Source organism: Elephantulus edwardii, unplaced genomic scaffold (assembly GCF_000299155.1).
Source record: "Elephantulus edwardii isolate Elephantulus edwardi_28Jun2011 unplaced genomic scaffold, EleEdw1.0 scaffold00235, whole genome shotgun sequence".
Classification (NCBI taxonomy): domain Eukaryota; kingdom Metazoa; phylum Chordata; class Mammalia; order Macroscelidea; family Macroscelididae; genus Elephantulus; species Elephantulus edwardii.
The window spans coordinates 3,492,695-3,516,497 of NW_006399985.1; the positions used below are offsets into that span (position 1 = coordinate 3,492,695).

The following is a 23,803-nucleotide window of genomic DNA, read 5'->3' on the forward strand; positions in this document are numbered from 1 at the left end:
TGAGTACAGTCAAGTATTCCTGTTATCTTCAAGGTTAGCCATGATTTGTTGTGATCCACACAAAAGGACTGTCTGAAGTACTTTTTACATAAAGTCTCTAACTTACAAATACTCTCATAATTGGGTCTTAGATTCAAGATAAATTATGGTTGAAAGTACTACTTTCATTTTACAAACTATAATTTCTGAGATTAAAAAAACATATCAAAATGTATGAAGGGAAGGCCATAAAAATAGAAAATTTATTAGTGTCTTTGAATCACATCCAAGGACCCTTATCATTTCCATTTTTCTCTTCTTCTCAGTCATATTATGGTAAAAAATATATCAATTACAATACTAAAAATGTATTGAGTCTATTTAACATAAACAAATATAGGGAAGAATAGTTTAACACAGTTAAACTATCAAAACAATGCTGTGCTTTAATGGTCTACAGTTCTAAAGATTCTTCTTCTTAAACACCGAAGCATCTAGTGCCATCTAGGGGTCCTGGTATTTCTTTTCAAATTTACATTATTGTTTAAAAATAAGCAATGAGTTTTTTACTTTTGTAATAATTTAAATCATGCACTTTTAAATATTACTTCTGATTCATCCTTGGAAACAAAAGAGCTCTCTGTTTACTTCTTTAAAACATTTCCAAACAAGAATTTGAATTGTTTTCCTTGAGACTTTTTAAAAATCATATAAATGCTGAATAATGAAACATACAGGAATTCTATTGCAAGGGTCTTGAAAGTCATTGATATTTTACTTTTTACTGCTCAAGAAGAAATACATGCATGCTCTCTGTTGTGAACTAAACTATGCTTCCCTAATTAAATGCAGCAGGAGTGGCATTCACACCGTAAACAACATGCCTCTGGAAACTCTATGAACTTTGATAAATGGCGATAGTTATAGAAAGGCTTCAGGCTTTTACTCACAGGGTCACTATGAGTCATGGCCGACTTGACAGACATTGACCACAACAATGTAAATCCAATAGTGTTTGTTGTAAAGCAGGGCAAGCTAGCTTCAATTGTTAACAAGCTCAATCTCTTTATCCAGCATGGTGCTACAAATTGGCCCAGTGCTGAGAATCTTAGTTTCTTGATGCTGAGTTTCAGTCCATATTGAAGAGCACAGCCCTTGACCTTCTGCAGCAAGTGCTTCAGGTCCTTCTCCTTCGGGTCAGGTCCTCCTCGGCTTTAGCAATCAAGGCTGTGTCACCTGCATAACTCCCATGGTTGATGAGTCTCCTCCAATTTTGAGGCTACATTTTCCTCATACAGTCCAGTCTTCTGAATGGCCTGTTCCGCATGCAGATTAAAACGGTATGAAGACAGGAAGCATCCCTGATGTGCGCCTTTCCTTATTTTGAACCACACAGTGTTTCCTTGCATTGTTCTGATGACTGCTTCCTGTTTCAAGCATAGGTTTTGCAAGCACGATCAGCTCTTCTGGGATTCCCACTCTCCTCAAGGTTAGCCACAACTTGTTGTGATACATAGTTGAATGCCTTTGCATATTAAATGAAACACAGTTAGACATTCCTCTGGTACACTCTGCTCTCAGCCAGGATCCATCTGACATTGGTGATAATGTCTCTGGTGCCATGGTCTTTTCTAAACTCAGTCTGTATTTATGGTAGTTCTCTGCTGATGTACTATTTACAGTCATTTTTTATAATCTTCTGCAGGATTTTGCTTGCATGTGATATCAGTGATGTTGTTGTTGTTGTTATGTGCCATCGAGTCGTTTGTGACTCATAGTGACCCTATGTACAACAGCCCCAAACCCTGCTTTATCCTGTGCCAATCGCACTGTCTCTGACATTCCCATCCCGATTACCCCAGTCACTGAATCAATCCACCTCATAGAGGGTCTTCCCCTCCTGTGCTGCCCCTCCACCCTCCCAAGGATGATGTCCCTCTCCAAGGACCTGTCCCTCCTTACAACATGTCCAAAGTATGTCAGATGAAGCCCCAGAATCCTTGCCTTCAAGGAGCAGCCTGGCTTAACCCTCTCCAGAATGAGTCTGTTTTCTTGGCAATCCATGGTACCCTAAATACTCTTCTCCAGCACCACAGCTCAAAGTCATCAATTCTCCTTCTATCCTCCCTAGTCATTGTCCAACTCTCTGATGCATAACAAGTGATTGCAAAGACCATGGCCCGTATCAGGTGCACCTTAGTCTCCAGAGAGACACTGTTGCTCTTGAGTACTTTAGACAGGTCCCTAACAGCAGACTTTCCCATCGCAATACGTTTTTTGATTTCCTGGATGCTGATGCCAAAAGTGTTGACCGTGGAGACAAGCAAACTGAAGCTGTGAACAATCTCAATCTCTTCGCCATCCATCCTGATGCTACCGATAGGTCCATGCACAGTTCGCAAAGCCTGAAAAGCTTTTATAGCCGTCCCTGAAAAGAAATGATTTTTCAACTGCACAGTGCTTTAAGAAAGTAACTGAGGGGAGGTCGGGCAGGGAGAAAAGTGCAACAATGAATGAATGGAAATCCAAAATCTCTGTAAACTTTCATTAAAATTAATAAAGAAAAAGAAAACATGTACTCAACTCCTAAATAATTATTCTTCTTTTCCATGCATTTCTCCAGTATTCATAAAAATTATTATATAACACAAGCCCATCGAGAATTAAAATTCCTTTTTAAGTCTAAATAAACATCTCCAAGGGAGCTCAGGCAGCCAAGTTCCTAGTGAGTTACCGCCTGCCCAAAGGCTGTGCATCTCTGGGTGCCTGAATCCAACAGGCTCCACTCAGAAAGGGCAGCCCCCTCCCCTCACAATTCTCAGCCCCAGAAAGCCAGCAGTGGGGTGGCAGAGGGGCAACTATGCGTCAGAGCCACCCCAACAGCACTGAGTTCAAAGTCAGTCAGACTGACGGATGCATCTTTTAAGAATTACTGTAACAGAAAAATATCATGCACTTCGTAGAAGCAAAGCTGTGAAATAACAGAGATAATCAATGAAAAAATATTCTCAGTGTCATCATCAAAAAGAATAATAACCAATAAATACATATGTTGGTGTTATGCACTATCAGTCACTTGCGACTCAAAGAGACCCTGTGCACATTAGCTCTCAACCCTGCCTTATTCTGAGCCAATCTCATCCTCTCCAACAGACCTAACCCCATTTTCCAGTCACGGAGTCAATCCATCTCATCCAGGGTCTTCCTCTCCTGTGCTGTTCCTCCATCTTTCCAAGCATGACGTCCTTCTTCAAGAATTAGCGTCGTGGCCATATGTCCAAAGCGTGTCAGATGGAGCTTCAAAATCCCTGTTTCCAGGGAACAACGTGGTTTCACCCTATCCCAAACAGACCTGTTTGTTGTCTTGGCAGTTCCTGGTATGGTCAACGCTCTTCTCCATCATCACAACTCAAAGGCATCGATCCTACTTCTGTCATCCTTAGTCACTGTTCAGCTACCAGATGCCTAGCAAGTAATTGTGAAGACCATGGCCTGGATCAGGCACAACCTAGTCTCCAGAATGACATCAGTTATTAATAATAACAACAACAACAACAACAACTCAAGACATGATGAGTCGTAGATCAGGAAGTAAGATTAAAAAAAATTATAGAGGTACTATTTCACTGCGAGTCAAAAATCTGTTGTTGCTCTTAAGTGCTCTTGGTGCAACTCACAGCAAACCTATAAACAACAGGTCTGAACTCTGTCCCGCAACATCTATCATCCTTGACACATCTGCCCACTGCCACAGACGCTGTGTCAGTCCATCCCATTAAGGGTCTTCCTCTCCTTCATTGACCCTCCACCTTTCTAAGCATGATGTCCCTTCCCAAGAAACACCCTCTCCTAATATGTCCAAAACATGTGAGCTGAAGCTTCACCAATTCTGCCTCCAAGGAACATCCTGGCTTTCACTTTCTCCAAGAATTCCTGCTTACACTTTTGGCCACTCCTGGGATGTTCAATGTTCTCTACCACCACAGATCAATGGCATCAATTCTTCTTCTATCATCCTTACGTACTTTACAGCTCTCAGATGTACAGTGTGTGATTGAAAAGATTATATAGCCTGAATTAGGTACACCTTAGTTCTCATCCTGCCATCATTGAGCCCCAATAATCTGGAGAGGTCCCTGATATTAGACTTTCCTAATGCCATATGACTCCTGATCTCCTGACTGCTCATACCAGGCTAATCACGTTGATCATCAAGGGTGTTGATTTCACCCAAAGAAGACTGAAATCATTGACAACTTCAAGCTTTCCTCTGTCTATCGTGATGTTGTCTTTTGGTCTAATGGTGAGAATTTCTGTTTTCTTGATAATGAAATCCACACTGAAGGCTGCAATCCTTGATCCTCTGCAGCAGGCACTTAGACCAGCACAAGCTTATGTCATTAAGAAGTGTAGAAGATTTTGTTATGTTGTGGTTTTTGGGGTAAATAACAAAATACAGACAGTGCAGGTTTTAAACTCTCAGAGAAAAAGAGCTCTAAGCAGGAATGGGGGTAGGTGTGTCAGAGACAGTAAGGTTGGCACAAGATAGAGCAGGGTTCAGAGCTGTTGTACAGAGAGTCACTATGAGTCACACGTGACTCAACGGCACACAACCACAGCAAACAAGAAGTAGGAAATCTAGATGGAGCACCCCGAAGTGGACAACTACTGGCCTCACGTGGCAACTTGTGGCTCCTGCCCCTTCCTTCCCAGGCGTCTTGTCTGTCTAACTACCCACGAGGAGTACAGCCAAGCTCAATTCAGCCCCTCCACACAGCTTCCCTGCATTGCTACACTGGCACCGACTCCCTCCATCTGGCCGTAGTCTGAGCTGAGTTTCTTCTACAACTGTTGCCAGTCTGTTGCCATGACAGCAGTTAAGAGGCTGCAGGAGGATGGAGACGGAGCACCCGCTCCATGCCACACTCTTCAGTGAGATGTGGAGCTGCCCCAATGTCCTGAATGGGAAAAAGAATCCACTTTCACAGAAGACACACAATGTAGACAAACACCTTTCTGCAAAAAGGATTAAGTGGGTATTAATGAAATAATTCATGCTTGAAAACTGAGAACTAAGGAGCTCCCCTGCATAGTCAGATAGTGGCCTATTAACCGCATACTTGTCAAAGCATGAACTGAGAAAAAGAGTTTCTCAATTCACTGTTCACAGAAAAGAAAAAAGATAGGATTTAGGTGGCAATTGGATGGTGATGTTTCAAAATCCTTCATAATTAAAAGATCATGCACTGCTTCCTCAAATAAAGATATCAATAACTGAGTAAGGACAAAGGTAAGAATTTTCTAGCTACGAGAGAGAAAGAAGAAAATCCTTAACAAGACGGGCTGGCACAGTGACTGCAGCAATGAGCTCCAGGAGGTACCGGGGAGGCTGAGGACAGAGCAGCTTCCAGGGAGAGGGTCTGATCTCAAGTGCTGCTCACAGACTTGTTTGACTCAATGGTTCTTAACAACAACAACAACAACAACAACAACAACAACTAATTATAATGTAACATTTTTGTGAATAAACACCTTAATTTAGTTTGCTATTTTTTTATTTTATTAATTTTCATGGAAGTTTACAGAGAGTTAGGGTTTCCAGTCATTCATTGTTGCACTTTTCTCCCTGCCCACTCCCTCACCCACAATTCACTCTTCTCCTTGAAAAGAAAGACTCTTTCATTGTTATGCAATCCCTACCCCCAAGTCCACTCCACTATGCAGCCTTCACTCTGGACTTCTGTAATGACAAGAATCCCCATTCACATATCCCTCTTAGTTTGTTATTTTTAAAGACTATATATCTGCAAGGTTTTGTAATAATATATATTTTTGGTGTTCTTTAGATTCTGTCTGCAATCCATGATGTGTACAAGTATTTCGTGCATCAAAACAGTGCATTCTGGAGCAGGGCTTTGACGCTGGGAAGGTAGGGTTAAGTAGGGTTAGCTTGTGGAGGAAATATTCTATAATGAGTCATTTATAACAGAAGTTATGTCATGCAACATTTTTCATCTATATCTTTGTTTTCAATGAGATACATTAACGAGTTATACAATAAAAATCAATGAGCACTGCTAGAAAAATTCTTCCTAATTAATTGTTATGGTTGATATGACTATTGCTGGGTTGGAAATGCTTTTTCAAAGGTCACTGCATCCTTCTTCCTTCAAGTAGGACTAGACCAATCTCGGACATAGGCCACTATGCCCCATTTCTGAAAGCCACAGGGATTCGGATAGCACCACGTGTCCTGCAGTCACATTACTCTCCAAGCACTGAGCGTTCACTTTTATAAAAAGAGAAACTGGTGTAACAGGAAAGAGCTGGCTAGCACAGTCAAACACTCAGCACTATTTCTGATTCAGTAGTAAAACATTGTCCATTCTTTTCTTGGGGAGAGGGAGGTAGGTGACTGGTGAGGTCTACGGATAATCAAACATCCTAAACCTCAAACTACACTGCTCCCTTGGCAAAAGACTGTTTTCAAATAGTTCTCATGTAAGGTCAGCCTTCGTTCCAAAGCAAAAGTGATTCCATATCACTCAGTAATAGAAGGTTTACAAACAAGAGGAAGGTTGGTTTCATTTGAGTGGGTAAATAGAGAACATTCATTCAGCAGTTGTGTGGATTGTACTGACACATTGTGTTTCATAATCTAACAGGCAAAGTCGCAGACCCGGGCCAGAAGACTGTGGGGTTTACCTTAGATTGCAGTCATTTGAAGGTAAACGTATCTAGGGCCGATGAAAACGGCTCTCTTGTGTTATTCTCCTTGACATTTCAACCATTTTATTTACTCTAGTATCCCTGTTGTTTAAAAACAGTTACATTCTTTAAATGATATAACTATCTATTAATTACTTGTTGTTCCCAAGACACAATGCTAAAAATAAATATTTGGGTGTTTTCAAGGTGTTTAAACATGCTTAACACATAACGTTCTTTCTTTTTCTTTTAAATTTTCTACTAGTTTATTTATAAAATTTGAATATATTCTTTTCAAGAACGAACTTTTCAACTTCTTTCACTCCCCCACCCATCAAATTGTACAACCCCATGATCCATCCGCCCCTCCCCCTACACATCCACATCCCTCTGCTTCCACCCTCCCCCGCCCCTCGTGGAGCCTCATACTCATTCCACAGTAATGGTTTTACACAACATTTATCCTTGTGGACTGAGTCAGTTCACTCAGCAGAATGCTCTCCAGTCTCTCTCAAGTTAGGTGGTAATTTACCAAATCCTTGCTCCTGCGTGCTGCGTAGTATTCCACTGTGCGAATGTACCCTTAGAAATGATCACTATTCCACTGCTGGTGGTGTGTGCACCTTCGAGTCAGAACCAGCTCATAGCTGACAGGACACCCACTTCAGGGCAGTTAAGTGCCCAGGAAGTTTGCTCATCTTTCTATCACAGAACAGCAGGTGGTTTCAAACCGCACACCTTTGGGTTGGCAGTGCATCTCTTCACCACTAAGCCACCAGAGCTCCCTCATTTTCTTCTGAACTGAGAATGCTCATGTGTCTCTGTGGAAATGCCTCCACGCAAAAGAGTGAGATGACACATACGACGCTTCAGAGGTGAAGCAGCTAAAACAGTTTGCTTAGCGAGGGAGTGAGATGAGATACACTTAGGTGAACATGACCTCTGGCACTATATGGAGGCCAAGTGACAGAATCCCATCTCACATCACAACTTAAGGAGCTCTGACGATACAATGGTCCATTTCTTGGATGCTTCTTTAAGGCAAAAATGATGAAGCCTCAGCTCCTAGACTCTGGACTTGTTGGTAGGAGAGGCTATTCCTTGGAGAGGGACATCAGGCTCGGAAAAGTGGAGGGCCAGACAAGGAGAGGACGGTCTTCAATGAGATAGACTTCCATGGTGACTGTCGCAATGGAATCAAGTGGGTCAGAGAAGGTGAGGACGGCCAGGCTAGGACACGGTCGGTGCAGGGCTGCTGTCCACAGTTACTGTGAGTTACACTTGTCCCGATGACAGCTAACATCAACAAGTACAACGGAGAGGTCCGCTGGAGCCCACCAACCTCTGTGAGGGAGAAAAGACCCACTGATCCGATCTCATAAAGGCTGCGGTCTAGGAGACTCCTTGGGGGTGTTCCAACGTGTCCTATGAGGCTGAATGAGGCCGACTTTACTCCCAGGTGTATAAGGAGCCAGTGCTTACAGACCGAAGGGGGGAGTGGCAGGAAGAGGAGAGGAATAGGAAGAAGAGCAAAGGAGTGATGATGAGAGACAGGGAAGGAGGGAGGGAGGGAGGGAGGAAAGGAGGAAGGGAAGGAGGGCGTTAACAGCTGGGGAGATTCGGTCCCCTCAGTTCACAGCACCCTGCAGCAGCAAGAACATAAAATGCATCCACATCTGTCTGGTCCCCACCTCAGCAGTTGTGAGCCACTCTGGGGGTCCCACGTGATGCCAACCCTGATGGTAAGGCTTCGACACCTGCGATGTCTGCGAGTGCCAACTCTTTATCCCAAAGAATGAAACAAGGTTTTGTGTTCCAGTGCACGAGGGAAGGGTGGCCGCACTGGGGCTGTGGCAGGTGGCTCACCAGAATGCTGCTGTTTTGAGGAACTTCCAGAAGGTTTTCCCTCAGCCTCAGGGCCCAGGGCCCATCCACCACAGCCAGATACACTCTCCAAGGGGCGGGGGGGGGGGGAAGTCTTTATAATGGACCCTGTTATAGGACAACAATGTCCTTCAAGCCTCAACATGGGTTTGGTTCAAAAACTCTCCAGGCTGCCCAGCAAAGCTGCACACTGCTTCTCGAACCATCAGTCACGTTTCTGACAGACTTTCCCCCACATGTTCCTAAGAAGAAGGAGTTCCCCGCACAGCAGTGTTGATCTCCTCCAGGGTCTCTGGGGAGCCCTGGCAGCACAATCCCCAGGGAGGTGAACTCTAAGCAAACGCCCCTCCTTGGCAGCTCATATCCAGCATGGGGGCCTCAGGGGCATATGGACCATCCCTTTTCAAGGCATTCAGAACCCTGGAAACCCAATGGACACAGCTAAAGTCTGCCCCAATATGAGAGCAAAGAAAGAAATAGAGCACTCCCTTTCTTCAAATGGAAGAATCGTTCCGTGTCAATCTTAGTCCTTACAGAGTCTAAGTCTGCCCAACGGTGCACCTGTCAACATCCAGACAGAAAGTCATTAATTATGCTGTTGTGATAATGTGCCCTCGTGTCACCTGCAATTCATAGTGACCTTAAGTACAACAGCTCTGAAGCCTGCCCTGTCGTGAGCCGGTCCTATGGACTCTGACATGCCTAATCCCATTGCCCTAGTTATTGCATCAATCCATCTCATCACCATTCAAGGGTTTACAGGGTACTGGAAAAATGATACAAGTTCACACTAAGGGTGAAGAGGTGGATGCGGGAGGAGCCCCAGGAGAACGGAGCAAGGACTAGGGTGAAGAAGTTGGGGAGCCCCAGGGGAACGGAGCAAGGACTAGGGTTAAAGAAGTCGGGAAGCCCCAGGAGAACGGAGCAAGGACTAGGACTGAAGAAGTCGAGGAGCCCCAGGAGAACGGAGCAAGGACTAGGACTGAAGAAGTCGGGAGGACTCAACCTTCAGGTGGGTCTTTGCAAAGATCAGGAGATTCGCAAGGAGACAGCAGAAAGCAAAGGTCCTCTGCACCCTGTGGCATGAATACAACTGAAGACAAGGACGGGATCATTTAGGTAAAAATCTAGGCATAGATAAGATATTTCTATATTTTTTATAAAGCCTTTAAGTTTTAAAAACACATAGACCGTACATAGTGTTACCTTTATTGAACTGGCCTTCTTTTAGACATATTGAAAGTACTACTTTAGGAGGTGAAAATTTAGATGGAGGAAAGTTGGTGTGACTTCCTGCTGTCCCAGCTTTTCCCAGTCAAGATCTGCAGCTTATCTGATTCACACCTCCATGTGGCTTGGCTACGCCTGCAGGCCTGAAACCCGGCTGTTAGAAGTGTATTTATCGCCATCACGGGCATAAATGTTGTACCATATAGACCTGCAAAAATATTCTCGACAGAGGCCTACCTGTCACCGCCTTAGTCCTGGATGCCCTCACTGGGGCTGAGCTTAGGGGGCATTTTGTGCCCTGCGTTCCTCTGCTGTCATGCACGCTAGTGGACCTCCCCAGCTCAGACTTGCCCCCCATCTCAGGCTCGTCCCACTGTCTGCAAGCAGTCGAGGCCCAGAGCACACACCACCTCGTCCTGCTCCACACTTCAGTTCTCTGGACGCAGACGGCCACCACCCCAGGAAGCATCTCGGGCCTCTGACAACTGGCCTACGTCATGCCATGCACCCTGAAGATTCCTTGGACCGTCTGCACCAGGCCATCCCGCACCCTGTGGCCCGCGTCTTCTGCAAGCCCCGGAGCTCTGTGAGCTTGACCTTCGAGATGATGAGCCATGGTCATGTTCGCAGCCCCAGCTTCTCCACTGGACCTCAGCCCGAGGGACCCCCTCCTTCCATGGTCCACCAATGGGAGGAGCCCGAGGCCCCAAGTCAACAGGTCAAGGCCGTGGACGCCCTCACCTCTGCGGTCATTCTGGCCGCTGGCAGTGCCCTGCACGTGTCCTTGCCCGATGGTGACCTGCTGCTGGAGCCCCCACCCGCCTGCGTGCTGCGGGTCTCCCTGCAAAACCACACCCTGGTCCTGGGGCATGAGGCCGGCCTGGGCTCCCTCCTCCAGGCCTTCGGACAACACGGCAAAAACACATCCCTCAGCCTGGATCTGGACGTTTTGCTGAGCGCCACAGATGACCAGGTGACCCCTCCCCAACCAGGACCCCTAGTGCTCATCCACCTCAGAGAGCTCCGGCGAGGAAGAGGAGGAGAACGTGAACCCGACTTCTAGATCAACCCTCAGGATGACTCAGATACTGAGCCCAGCTCCCCTGATACGAGTGTTTTCAGTCTCTGGTCAGAGGACTCCACCCTAGACCCCTCCCCTTGGGTGCATGTCCCGGACCCTGACCTGCCAGAGCCTGGTCCCAACTCCCCCCGGCCACCTCTGCCCCCCTCTCCAAGTCCAGGACTCCAGGAGTGCCCCCCACCCCACTCTCCCTCCTCTCCATGGAGCCAGGCAATGCCTGTTCTAGGACCTGATAGCATCTCCTGAGGCCTGCTCTTGGAAGGACACACAGACACCCAGGCGGAGACTGAGCCGGGAGCGCTGGCTTTTGCTGTGCAAGTGCCGGGGGCCAATGGAGAGGGACCCAGGAGAGGAAGGATGCACGAAGAACAGGATGCCATTCTGGCCTTTCCAGGCTCTGTCTTTTCAGACCTCTGCCATGCCTTGGGCATCCGTTTCGCATTTGTGATTTTCAGCATCAAGTTGTCCTTTCATAAACCATAATAATCAGTGGGTTTGTTGGATTTGAGTTTCATTGTCAGTGCCTTAGGAATTTGTGAACTCTGACTGTCTTCTTAATGTTTCTTTGCTATTTTTTTCCCCAATCTGCAGTAGGTTGTTGGTATTTTTTGTGTGCTGGGGAGTCAGAACTGACCCATAGCTGAGCTTCAGCAGGTTTTCAGAGGCAGGTTAAGCTCCTGGGAGGAGACCTCTTATCCTTTTGCAGAGCTACTGATGAACTCAAACAGCCTACCTTCGGGATTGCAGTGCAACTTATTGACACCAAACCATCAGAGCTCTCTAATCTGATATATAATATTACAGATGTAATGATGATGGTGATGATGGATATATAATGTTGTAAAAGTTACCCTCCATCAGTTTACTTTTAGTTATAAATATATGTTTCATTTTATAGCATTTTTAGCACTCTTTGGGATTTTTGGTTTGTTTCTTTGGTGATCCCTCTCACAGACTGATGGAGGGGGAATTACATTTGTAAACCACATTTTCCACTTTATAGTTAATTTATTGTTATGTTTGCTTTTATATATTTATAAGATAAATAAAATAATTGCAGCAAAAAAAATGGAGGAATGTCCCTGAATTCCAGAACAGCCACTGTCATGTCACATTCATAGAAAAAAGTCGACAAAAGTGCACACTGCGTCTCCATGAGGAACACACTTGCAAGAACACTTAAGAAACAAGAGGGGAAGAACTGCACAACTATTCATTCCACGCTGCAGAAGTATCAGAACACACACCTGGCCTGGAGGGTGAGCTAGACATGAGGCTTGAAGAGAAAGAACTCATATTTACTGCAATAAAACATTTCCTTCTTTACTAACACTTCTTATGTTTCACTGTTTGCAAAATGGAATGAAGGTACAATCCATCCCATCATACCCCTGGGAGTTCAGCCTTCAGGACTTGTTTAAATTGGGTTTTTTTTTTCAAACTCTTCTAAGTGGTACAATACTGGTCTATGCATTGCTGTACAGAGGTAACTTGTGGTTGCTGTGAAGCAGAACACTGTGACACTGATGTGTCAAATGTGACAATGGTTACCCACAGTGGACAGTGTTTGGTGGAGCTTCCCCATTAAAACAAGCCTGGAAGCAGGAGTTGCATCCACTTCTGAAATGACTTGCCTCCAGAAACCCAATGAACCTGGAGAAAGGATGAAAGGTATACAAATGTTCAGGTCTTTTGTTCATAGGGTCACTATGAGTCGTCCAATGACTCGATGGCACTTAACAACAATATTGCATTGGGAAAATTGTTTTCAGGGACCTCTCTCAATTACTGAGAAGCAATGATATCAGCTTTCACATTAAGCTGTGGCCTGATTCCATGCCATGGTCTTTTAAATCACTTGCTATGTTGCTGAGACTTGGACAATGAATAAGGAAGTCAGAAGAAAATTGATGAGTTTGAGCTGTGATATTGAAGAGCACAGAATACCCCATGGATTCCCAGATAAAAAGACAGCTATGTCTTGGCCAAAGTGCAACCAGAAGGTTCCTCAGAAGCAAAGAGAATGAAGTTTTGTGTCACATAATTTGAGTATGTTGCCAGGAAAGGTTATTCCTTAGAGAAAGACATCATGCTTGGAAAGGTGGAGGGTCAGGGATGGAGAGGAGGATGAGACAGACTGATGCAATGACTGCAGCAATGGGATGAGTTGTGTCCGAGATGAGGAGGCGGGCACAGGCTGGGACAGGGGTCAAATCTCGTGTTTACAGTGTTGCTATGAGTCACACTTGACTTGATAGCACCTAACAGGTTTCAACGCCACACAATTACTTCAAACATCAACACCACAGAGCTTCAACTTTTCAAAAAAAGTACTGTTCTATTGAAATGCAAAATGTACGATTATCATGTAAAACAATGGGAATTCTTTGAGAAATGGGCACAGAACATGAAGAAAACTTATGATGAAGTGACACTGTTGAAAAATAGACTCAGTCTTGGCATTATCAAATGAACACGAACTTACAAAGTTAACATCTTGAGTTTTAGGTATAGAATAAGACTTTACCACTTTAGGGAAAAGGTACTTTTATTATCAAACAGAAAAGCAGTTTATATTGTACAAAATGATAAGACATCTAGAGCTCTAATGGAGCTCACATGAAAAAGACACAAACTGTTAAAAAATAAAGACGAGAAAAAATGAAATCTATTTCCCCTATATGACTGAATTACAGATTTAAAAGAATTTCTTTCTATCTATAACTTACCCAATGTAACAAAAAAAATTATTCATATTACAATTGGAACCAATGCTCAGGCAACCCACAATCACTCATTACCGCAGAGATAGAACCGACTCATAGCTGACCCTCTCGTCACTTTCCGGAGACTGCCTGGCTTCCTCCTGTGGAGCTGTGAGTTCACACCATCACCTCCAAGTCCTCATCACCTCTCCCTAAGGTCTAGGCCACCAGGGCCGCCAACATTACCACTGAGAGAGAAAAATTAGTAATGTAACATTATGGCTTCCTGTTTATTTTCCATTCATTAACTGATATTTTTAAAGATAAGTGCTGTTCAACTTGATAGATACCCACAAAACCTATTATGGCATAGAGAACATATTGTGCATACAGTTCTTCTTAACATAGAGAGAACATAAGGCCAAAAAGGGCCGAGGACAAAACACAAGGCAGCCGCTGCTTCTCCACAGTCTACAGGTCCAGGATTCTGTGTCAGTGTTTCCCCTGGAGAACTAAGACGGTCCAAAGAAGGTTGATTATCACCAATCAAAACTGAACCCACTGCCCCCCGTCCATTCTGATTCATGCTGACCCCCCTTGAGTCTCCAAAGCTGTAAATCTTTGCAGAATCTGCCCATCACCCTTCTTGGAGCAGATGCTGGATTTGAATCAGGATCTTTTGCCTAGCAGCCTGACATGCTACCCAGGGTTCATCATTTATCCTAAGGGGAGCTATCTCTGGTGGCACAGTGTAAAGTGAACTGTGCAGCTAACCCAAAGGCTGCTCTTCTCTGCGGGTTCAAATCCACCAGCTACTCCCAAGGAGAGGACGGGAAATCTCTCTTTGGGGAATTTACAGCCTCGGAAACACGACACAAGGTCAGCTCCACGTCAGCTCCAACTCAAGAGCGATGAGAAACACAGACACTTTTAAGAATGTCATCAACCTAAAGAATCTAAAAGATACAATACGTTTAGCAAAACACACTGGGAAAATCACTCTACAAACCACTGGAATCATTCGGCTTTCAACCAACAGATAGACACACGCTGAATAAGATATGTTTATGGTTTATATCGCAGAAAAATTGGAACAAAATCATGCAAGGATAACTAAAAGCCAGTCCAGGTAGAGGAAAATGTAATCAACTTCTCAGCAGAGAGCTGTTTTGAAATCAAAGGTAATCCATCCAGTTTTCAGTGAGCACTGGTGCCTCAGTGGCGCTGCAGACACACAAGTGTATGGTTAAATCCACCAGCTGCTCTGAAGGTCGATGGAAATCTCTTCCTGGGTGGTTTATTGCCTCTGAAAACCCGCTGGAGAGTCAGCTATGAGCTGGTTCTGACTCAAGGGTACATAACAACACCAATATGTATGTATAATGTATAAAGGGCAAGGCTCCAAACCGACCTTCACAGAGTCGGCATGAGCCATAGTTGTGGGACGGATACTAACAACCACCACATCATTTCTACTAAAGACCAAGTTGTTAGTTCGCCAGAATTACCATCACAAAGTACGACAAATGATGCCTGTAAAAGGCAGACAATTTGCTGGCTTGTTATTCTAGAGGCTAAATTTAGGGTACGCGGCTGCTGTTGTTATATGTCCTCTTTGAGCAACAGATTTGAATCTGGCGCTGTCTTGTACCATCCTCATCATCTCCGATATACCCAAGCTCATTGTTATGGTCACTGTCAATCCATCTTGGTGAAGGTCTTCTTCTCTTTCACTGACCTTCTACTTTTCCCAGTATGATGTGATTTTCCAAGGGCTGGCCATTCTTCACAGCATGTCCAAAGTATGTGAGAGGAAGCTTCACAATCTTGCCTCAAAGGGCATTCTGTTCCAGCTGCACTTTCTCCAAGACAAATATATTCGTCCGTTCTTCTGGAAGTCCATATTCTCTAACACGACAGCTCAAAGGCACTGATTCAGCGTATAGGTAGGCCCTATAAAGGGTCTAGGGGAGATTCTTCCTTCTGTCCCTCAGTTTCTAACAGCCCAGGTCGTTTTTCTCTTGCAGATGCATTTGCACATGGCTCAAAATATTCTGTCATTCCTCTTTTACAACATCACCACTCAAGTTTGAAGTAAGATACACTCTAATAACGTGTGGCTACATGATATCCTGTCAGCTGACTGTTGTTAGATGCTGTTTCGTTGTGTATTACCCATAGAGACCCTCTGAACAACAGATCTGAACCCTGTGCTACCCTGTGCCATCCTCCTGACACAGTAGACTTCATCACAGCACTGTGTCAATCCTACTGGTTGAGTGTCTTCCTCTCACGCTTACCCTCCGCCTTTCCAAGCATGATGCCCTTCTCCAAGGAATAGCCTCTCCTAGCAACACGCCTGAAATAAGTCAGATGAAGCTTGATCACCTTTGCCTCCAAGGAGCACTCTGCCTGCACTTTCTCTAAGACATACTTGTTTGTTCTTTTGGCAATCCATAGGATGTTCAGTGCTCTACTCTTCTCCAACACCGCAGCTCAATAGCATCAATTACTGTTCTCGTGTACTGTGCAAACGGAGCAAGGAAACACCACATGGTTTAAAATGAAGAAAGGCGTGTGTCAGGGTCATGCCCACTCTCCATGACATCCTGCTAGTGTGAAAAAAGTGCAAAGGTGACAATTCTCATGAGTAAGCCCTTGAGGTGTATACTCTAGACATAATATCATGTGAGAAAATATGGGAGGGAGAGAAAATTTAAGCTGAGGATCATTGCTCAGCATTAAAAAACACTTTGATCAGTATCAATAGCTTATACTGCAACCAGCCAAAAAGTTCATTAGGAGATGCTTTAGAGAAAGAACCAAGAAACAGGTTTCCTAAAAAAACAAAAACAAAATAACAAAAATCACAAAAAACAAATAGCTACTTAAAATCATACTGAGAAGAGTGACGCTTTGGCATAAATAGGTTCACTTCTGAGTCAAAACTGATGCGATCCCAATTGGATTGTTTTAATTTGTCTGATCGTTTGTTTGGCTCTATTTGAGCCAATTTCATTGTCTCTGACACACCTACCCCCATTACCCCAGCCACTTAGCCAGTCCATCTCTTCCAGGGTCTTCTTCTCCAGCACGGTCCCTCCCCCTTTCCAAGCATAATGTCCCTCTCCCAGGACTGATCCCTCCTGACCACATGCCCAAAGTATGTGAGACAGAGCTTCAAAATCCTTGCCTCCAAGAAGGAGCCTGGTTTCACCCTCTGCAGGACAGACTGTTTTTTCTCTTAGCAGCCAAGCACCACAACTCAAAGTCATTGATTCTTCTTCTGTCATCTTTAGTCACCGTCCAGCTCTCTGATGCATAGCAAGTAATTTCAAAGACCATGGCTTGAATAAGCTGTACCTTAGTTTCTAGAATGGCATTGTTACTCTTTAGCACTCTAGAGAGGTCCCTGAAAGAAGCTTTTCCCAATGTAATTCATCTTTTGATTTCCTGGCCGCTGGTACCAAGTATGTTGATAGTGGAGCAAAGCAAGCTGAAGCTGTTAAGAATCTCTGTCTCTTCAATATCTAGCATAATTGGCCCCAATTGACCCAGTGGCGAGAATCAGTTTTCTTGATGTTGAACTTCAATTCATATTGAAGACTGCAGTCCTTGACCTTCTGCAGCAAATGCTTTAGGTTTTTCTCACTTCAGCAAGCAAGTGACCTACTGCATAACTGTTGACTTAGTGCTAAGGAGTTGTGATGTCAACCAAAACAGACGTGGTTTGGATCCACCAACTGCCAAATGGAGAAATACGGACAATCTCCTCCTGTGCAGTTTACAACCTCTGGAAAATCTGCTACAGGATACAGAGATAGATAGATAGATAGATAGATAGATAGATAGATAGATAGATAGATATAGATAGATACAGATAGATGATGAGAGAGATCATAGATATCAAAATAAGAAATGCATTTTTCAAATCTATGTTAACTGTTTATGTCTAATCAAGTTCATCATCAAGAATTTAATGCTTTCATGTGGACAAGAAAGAACTCAATGCCCAGCTCTTGATTCCAGATACTGTTTTCTTCTCGTAGTCATAAGCATTAAGCTAATACAACTACTGGTGGCCATACAAACAGGAAGTAGGTCATGAAGACACACAGTAAAGTAGAAGGAAGCAGAAATGTTCTGGAAAATGTTTTCATTTGTTCATTTTTACAAGTGTAGTATTTTCTGTAAGTAAAACACATGCTGTGCACACAGATACTAAGTGTGTGAGCCCACACACACTCATATACAAACACAACTTCTGAGTTAGTGGAATTTTTCTGCATCAGATTGTAATATTTTTTAAAAACTAATGGTACTGGATAGAAGGAGAATTGATTCCTTTGAGCTGTGGTACTGAAGAAGAGTACTGAATGGACTGCTAAGAAAATGAACAGATTTATCCAGGAGAGGGTTAAACGGGGCTGCTCCTTGGAGGCAAGGATTCTGAGGCTTCATCTGACATATTCTGGACATGTTGCAAAGAGAGACCAGTCCTTGGAGAGGGACATCATGCTTGGGAGGGTGAAGGGACAGCGCAGGAGAGGAAGGCCCTCTATGAGGTGGATTGATTCAGTGATTGGGGTAACGGGGATGGGTGTGTTGGAGAGAGTGAGATTGGCACAGGATAGAGGAGGGTTTAGAGCTGTTGTATATAGGGTTGCTATGAGTCACAGGCAACTCAATGGCACATAACAATAACAGTAACAACAATAATACTGACACAATAAGTCCAAATTCTACTAAAAATATTGGTGCAAAACAAGGCACCAGGAGCCAACAAACTATCAGGTGGGAAGTTTCAACACACTGACAGTGCTGGAAGTCCTCACATGTCCGTGCCCCACGGGACGATCAGCAGCTGCCCAGTCTACCAGAAGCCATCCTCAGCTGTGTCCATTCCAAATAAAATTGATAGATGAAAAAACTACAGAATTCTATGACTAATTGCACCCTCACCTTGAAGACCGCAGAAGACAATTAGAAAATACTTGCACAAATACATGGAGAAATGATGGAAATTCAGTCAAAATCAGAACAGGTCACAGAAGGAGGGATGTCATTGCTGATGCAACTTGGATCTTAGTTAAACACAGAAAATATTTAAACTGTATTTTCCTATGTTTTATTAATGATACACAGTGATATGTCTGAGTGGAACATAGCAAATTATTGGTAACATTGCAAAAATGAGGACGACAAAACATGTAATTATGCTCATACAGAACAGGTTCACAGAAAACGAGGTAATTAGTCCAATAGATCAAGAAGATTGTGCCTGGTTTGAAACCAAAAGTGTTCATTAGTGTACCTAACAACCACTGAGAATTTCTAACACTGGTTTTGCTTTGCTGAGTTAACTTAATAGAAAAATATTATGGTTTCAAACCAAACAGGAGTAGCTTCACTGATGACAAAACATGTTGCACCACTAAAACATTAAAAGAAAACGCAAAGGGTTCCACTCAATTTGATGGGTTTTCCTGTAGACTGGTAGATGTAGTGCTTCTCACAGCAATCCCAGATTCTAAGGAGCACTATTCACCAAATCTGCTGTAAAATTACCCAGATACTTCTTTTTAAACCACTGCATAAATCATCTTTAATTGATTAGTCACTTTGGCCCCTGGCTATCTCAAGGAACCTGATGTAGGTTGGTGGTTTCTTTCTGCAGGGTTGTTAATGAGAAACATTCCAAAGTGTCAATAAGTCTATTTCTGTTAGTACTGGTGTGCAACACTGCTTGTGACTTTCCCAGGCAGTACCTCGCAATCCAGAAATTACGAAGCAAAATACACAAGAAAGTAGACAGGAAGGCCAGCAAAGGAAGAAAACTTCAGTGAGTTGTTTGTTAGAAAAGTTAACGTAGTATGTGTTTTCTCTCTCTCTCTCTCTCTTCTAAGTACTGTCTATCAGGTGGTTTTCAATTTCATCTCCTTTAATGATTTGAAAAATAGTGAAAACATTATTTTAAACATTTTTGGGACTTAGTTTCCCCAATTCTAACATGGAAATAGTTACTATTTGTTCCACTGTTGTAAGTAGATACATGAAATAGCATGAACATTTCCTTGAAACAGAAAAAAACAACAACAAAAGGTCCCTCCACCCTTCTGAGCATGATGTCCTTCTCCAAGGACCTGTATCTAGGTTTTTTCTTAATTAATTCTAATGCTTCCTATTCTTTAACTAATAAAACAAAGAATGATGGAGGAACATTCTTCTACTTTGTACATCACTCTTTGTCGGTTTGCTGTATTGCTGAACTTTGTGCCTCTGGGGTGTGAAATGCCATAATGGTTGTCCAGTGTGGACAGTGTTTGGTGGAGCTCTCAGTTGTAAAACAGGTTTGGGAACAGGAGTGACATCCACTTCTTAAACCACATCTATGAACTTGAAGAAATGACAATAGTTATAGAAAGGCATTAGGTCTTTTGTTCATGGAGTCACTATGAGTTGTGGTGGACTTGACGGCAATAAACAACAATATCCTTGTCTGTATGTTATGAATACAGCATCCAAATAACAAAGATGTTAAACATTCTTCTTGAAGTTTGTGCTATTTCAGAATTTAAAAATATATAAAAGGTAATAGAGTCCAAAAAAAGTCAATAGTGGAAATACAGCAAAGAAAATGCCTTATCTTTTAAAATGTTGCCTTAAATACAAATTATTGTATTTAGTATCTTTAAGATATGACAGGGAAATTCTGTCAAAATGTCTTTATTTGTGAGTCTCTATTTCAATAAGATAAGAAAAATATAAAAAATATCATTTGAATACAAAGTACAGGTTCCTAAGAAAAATCTAACTGGGGATTCCAGACATAGTAAAGGCAAATGAAATTCAATAAAGTTCCCATAAACTTTATGGAACGTAAGACTTTAATAGTGACAGCGAGGCAGGAAATGTGTTACTCTCTTAGTAAATTCATGCAGAGTAAAGATAGGTGTATATTTTTAAGATTTTTTTTAAAAAATAGGTCATCAAAAAAAAAAAAAGAAAACAAAAACAAACAAACAAAAAATAGGTCATCCATCACCTGCTCATTCTAATTGGAGTAATGTTTTAAAATTGGACAATGGATTAACATTTCCAAGATCTCCTTAGTAGAAAGGAGACAAAGGTTTACTGTGACTATAATTTGAAAGGTCACCTGGAAGTGAGGCAGTATTCTACATAGACGCACCCCTTGGGAAAACATCCCAACGCTGCAGGCAATCAGAAGAAAGTATTTCCACCGGCCACATTCTGCTTAACACTAGGCTTGATGCATCTCACTTAAAGGGTCCTGGGCAGCTCGGGCAGCTCCATACATGGAAAGGGGCAGAGGGCATCTGATTAATGTCCTCTACAAGGAGCTGACCACTGAATAGATCAACTTACATCCATCCCTACTACATATAAAATCTTTGTTGTAACTTTCCCACGCGCAAATTCCCATTTCTACTACCTCCCTCTGGCTGGGGATGCAGAATCCATCTGAGAGCTAAGAATAAATTCCTTTGTTTTACTTCATCTGGTTCTCTGCCTTTTTACCTCACATACTTTATTTATATTTATGTTTACCTTATTAGAAAGATGTTTTGCCCTAGTCCAATGAACTCAGGCGTTCCTTGATTTTCCCCTCTTACATTTCCATGGGCTTTCTTCTCGAAAGTGGAGGGGACTTGAAACACTTACCAAAGAAGATAAAAACTATAGTCTTCAATATGGATTACACCTCAATAGAAAAACAACAAAAAATCTTCATCCCTTGACCAATATTAATAAATGGAGAAGACCTTGAAATTGTCAAGGATTTCATTTTCCAAGATGTATCTGGTGTCAGCAATGATATCCTTTGTCTCACATGCTCTTCTAAAGAAATTTCTTATAAACATATTCCTTCTAAACACTTCTTCTAAATATTTAGCTCACTTTCTGAATATTAAAATAATTTTTTAAATAAAGCTTGAGATTTTGGCAGTTCCCAGTTGATTCCAATAGTTTTTTTATTGTTGTTGGTTTTTTTTTTCTAATTACCTTAAGAATGATTTTTCTATAGTGGAATTGCTAGGTCAGATGGTGTTTCTATTTCCAACATTTCGAGAAAGTGCCACACTGCCTGCCATAGTGGTTGCACCATTTTATACGCCCATCAGTAGCAAATAAGAGTTTGAATTTCTCCACAACCTGACCAGCATTTGTTGTTCGCTGCTCTCTTGAACTCTGCTATTGTTCTCAAAAGGTTGGAAACAAAAATTCCATTTGACCTAGCAATTCTACTACTGGGAATATACCCTAAAGAAACCAGAGCTGTCAACCAAACAGATAATACGCATACCCATGTTTGTTACTGTTTTGTTCACAATAGCAAAGAGATGGAAGTAAGCCAAGTGCTCATCAACAAACGAATGGATAGAGAAGCTGTGGTATATTCATACAATGGAACACTACTCAGAGCTAAAAAACAAGGAACTCATAAAATATTTTACAACATGGATAACCCTAGAGGACAATATGCTCAGTGAAATATCTCAACCATAAAAGGAGAAATACTACATAATGCCACTATTATAAAGCAGGACTGACATTGGGAGTTGGAGGGAAACTAAGAAAAGAGGGGATAAATAATGAATACTACATTAGAACAGATTAGGGAAAGAACTGTTTAAAAGAAATATATGATTAGGCATTATTTGCATGTCAACAGTCCAGAAAAAGAGGTGCATAGAAAAACGGATGGGGGTGGGGGGAGGAAACGGTGCAAAAATGAATGAATGAAAATCCACGTGTTCTGTAACTTTTCTTTCAAATCACAATAAAAATATTTCTAAGGAAAAATATTTTGCATGTATGTAACATAAATAATACCCTATCCTAATCTCCACAATGTTGCTATGTACCATTAAGTCAGAACCAGCTCACAGCTGAGCCTCCAGAGGGCTTTCAGAGGTTGTATGAACCACACAGGAGGAGACCAGCCTGTTGTCTTCCGTGGACCAGCTAGAGAGTCAGAACCATGTGTCTTCAGGTTGGCACTGCAGCTCCTTATCATAGGCCACCAGATGTTGTTCACAAGCATAAGAGAAATGTCTCTATTAATTTCTCTAATTGCTATTACATTTCGATATAATAAAGTGATAAATGTGGTATGGACTCAATCTTCAGTTTCTTCAAAGTGTACTCATAAAGATGGTTAAGGGAAACCACATACCTGGAATGTGGTTTCTGGGTCTTCAAAGAAAATTATTCCACCAACTCAGTCAGGTAGTCAAGGACAACTCAATGCTGTTGTCTTCACTGTCTACAGCCATAACTCAAAATGAAGGAGAAACCAAATATGAAGGATGGGTCTCAGGGACCCCTAAAATGAGGGTGACTGGCAAGAATGAGAAGAAGCTAACAACTAAAATAATTCTGCTCATGAAGACAGAGAATTCTTCTTGTGGTGGGTTCCACTAGGCCTTGGGTTTCTAAGCCAAAAGTGGCTTCTTTCTGGTGATCTCAATCCATCAGAAACTCCAAGGGCAATTTCCACCCGCGCAATTTACATGCTACTGAAAACTCCATGAAGGTTTTGAGTCTCTTGGGACTCAAAGAAAATGAGTTTGGGTTTTGATTACTTGTTTTTCTCATGGTAAACCTGCAAGGAAATGTGACTGTTCTGGAGAATATTAAGGAAAGAGTCTAGAGCTTCCTGTTATTTTTAGGTTCTGTCAAGTACACTACAACTCATAGCAACTCTATGAACAACAGTTCTGAATACCCCTCTGCACCACCTTCAAGGTCCCCGTCATGCTCCAGTCAGTCTATCATCGTAGTCACCGTGTCAGTCCACTCTACTGACAATCTGCTCTTTTGTTGAACTTCTTTCTTTCTCACCTGATGTTACTGTTACTGAACACAAGAGGATCTTTCCGTAGTCAACTGCCAATATACAGACATATTGCAGTATCCATAAGCACTTTATTACAGATCTGGGAGAATGCAGTCAGATCCTTCTCAGAGACGGCCTCCCCATCTGGGAGTGGCCATTAGGTTTTTACACCTGGGTTAGACACCAACTCACTCAACAATGCACCTTTATTAGTAAAATCAAAGAACATCTACATCTGGGGGGGGGGAATAATTCACACACAGGTACCAGAAAACAGGCAACTTAGAAAAGAGTCAACACATGACTGATAAAAAACAGGCCCTGAAAAGATAAAGGATAACTCAGGAAAGG

General features: G+C 42.6%; 2 protein-coding genes across 2 annotated transcripts in view; one reads left to right on the plus strand and one right to left on the minus strand.

Annotated features, from left to right (window-relative positions):
- Positions 1-23,803, minus strand: part of LOC102874670 (potassium/sodium hyperpolarization-activated cyclic nucleotide-gated channel 1-like) — a 522,645-nt gene that overhangs the window by 350,672 nt on the left and 148,170 nt on the right. The gene's annotated exons all lie outside the window — the stretch shown is intronic.
- Positions 10,304-11,128, plus strand: LOC102876282 (proline-rich protein 23B-like). Its single transcript, XM_006898610.1, has 2 exons — positions 10,304-10,774; positions 10,877-11,128. Exons 1-2 carry the CDS (start codon positions 10,304-10,306, stop codon positions 11,126-11,128), a joined length of 723 nt encoding a protein of 240 aa, XP_006898672.1.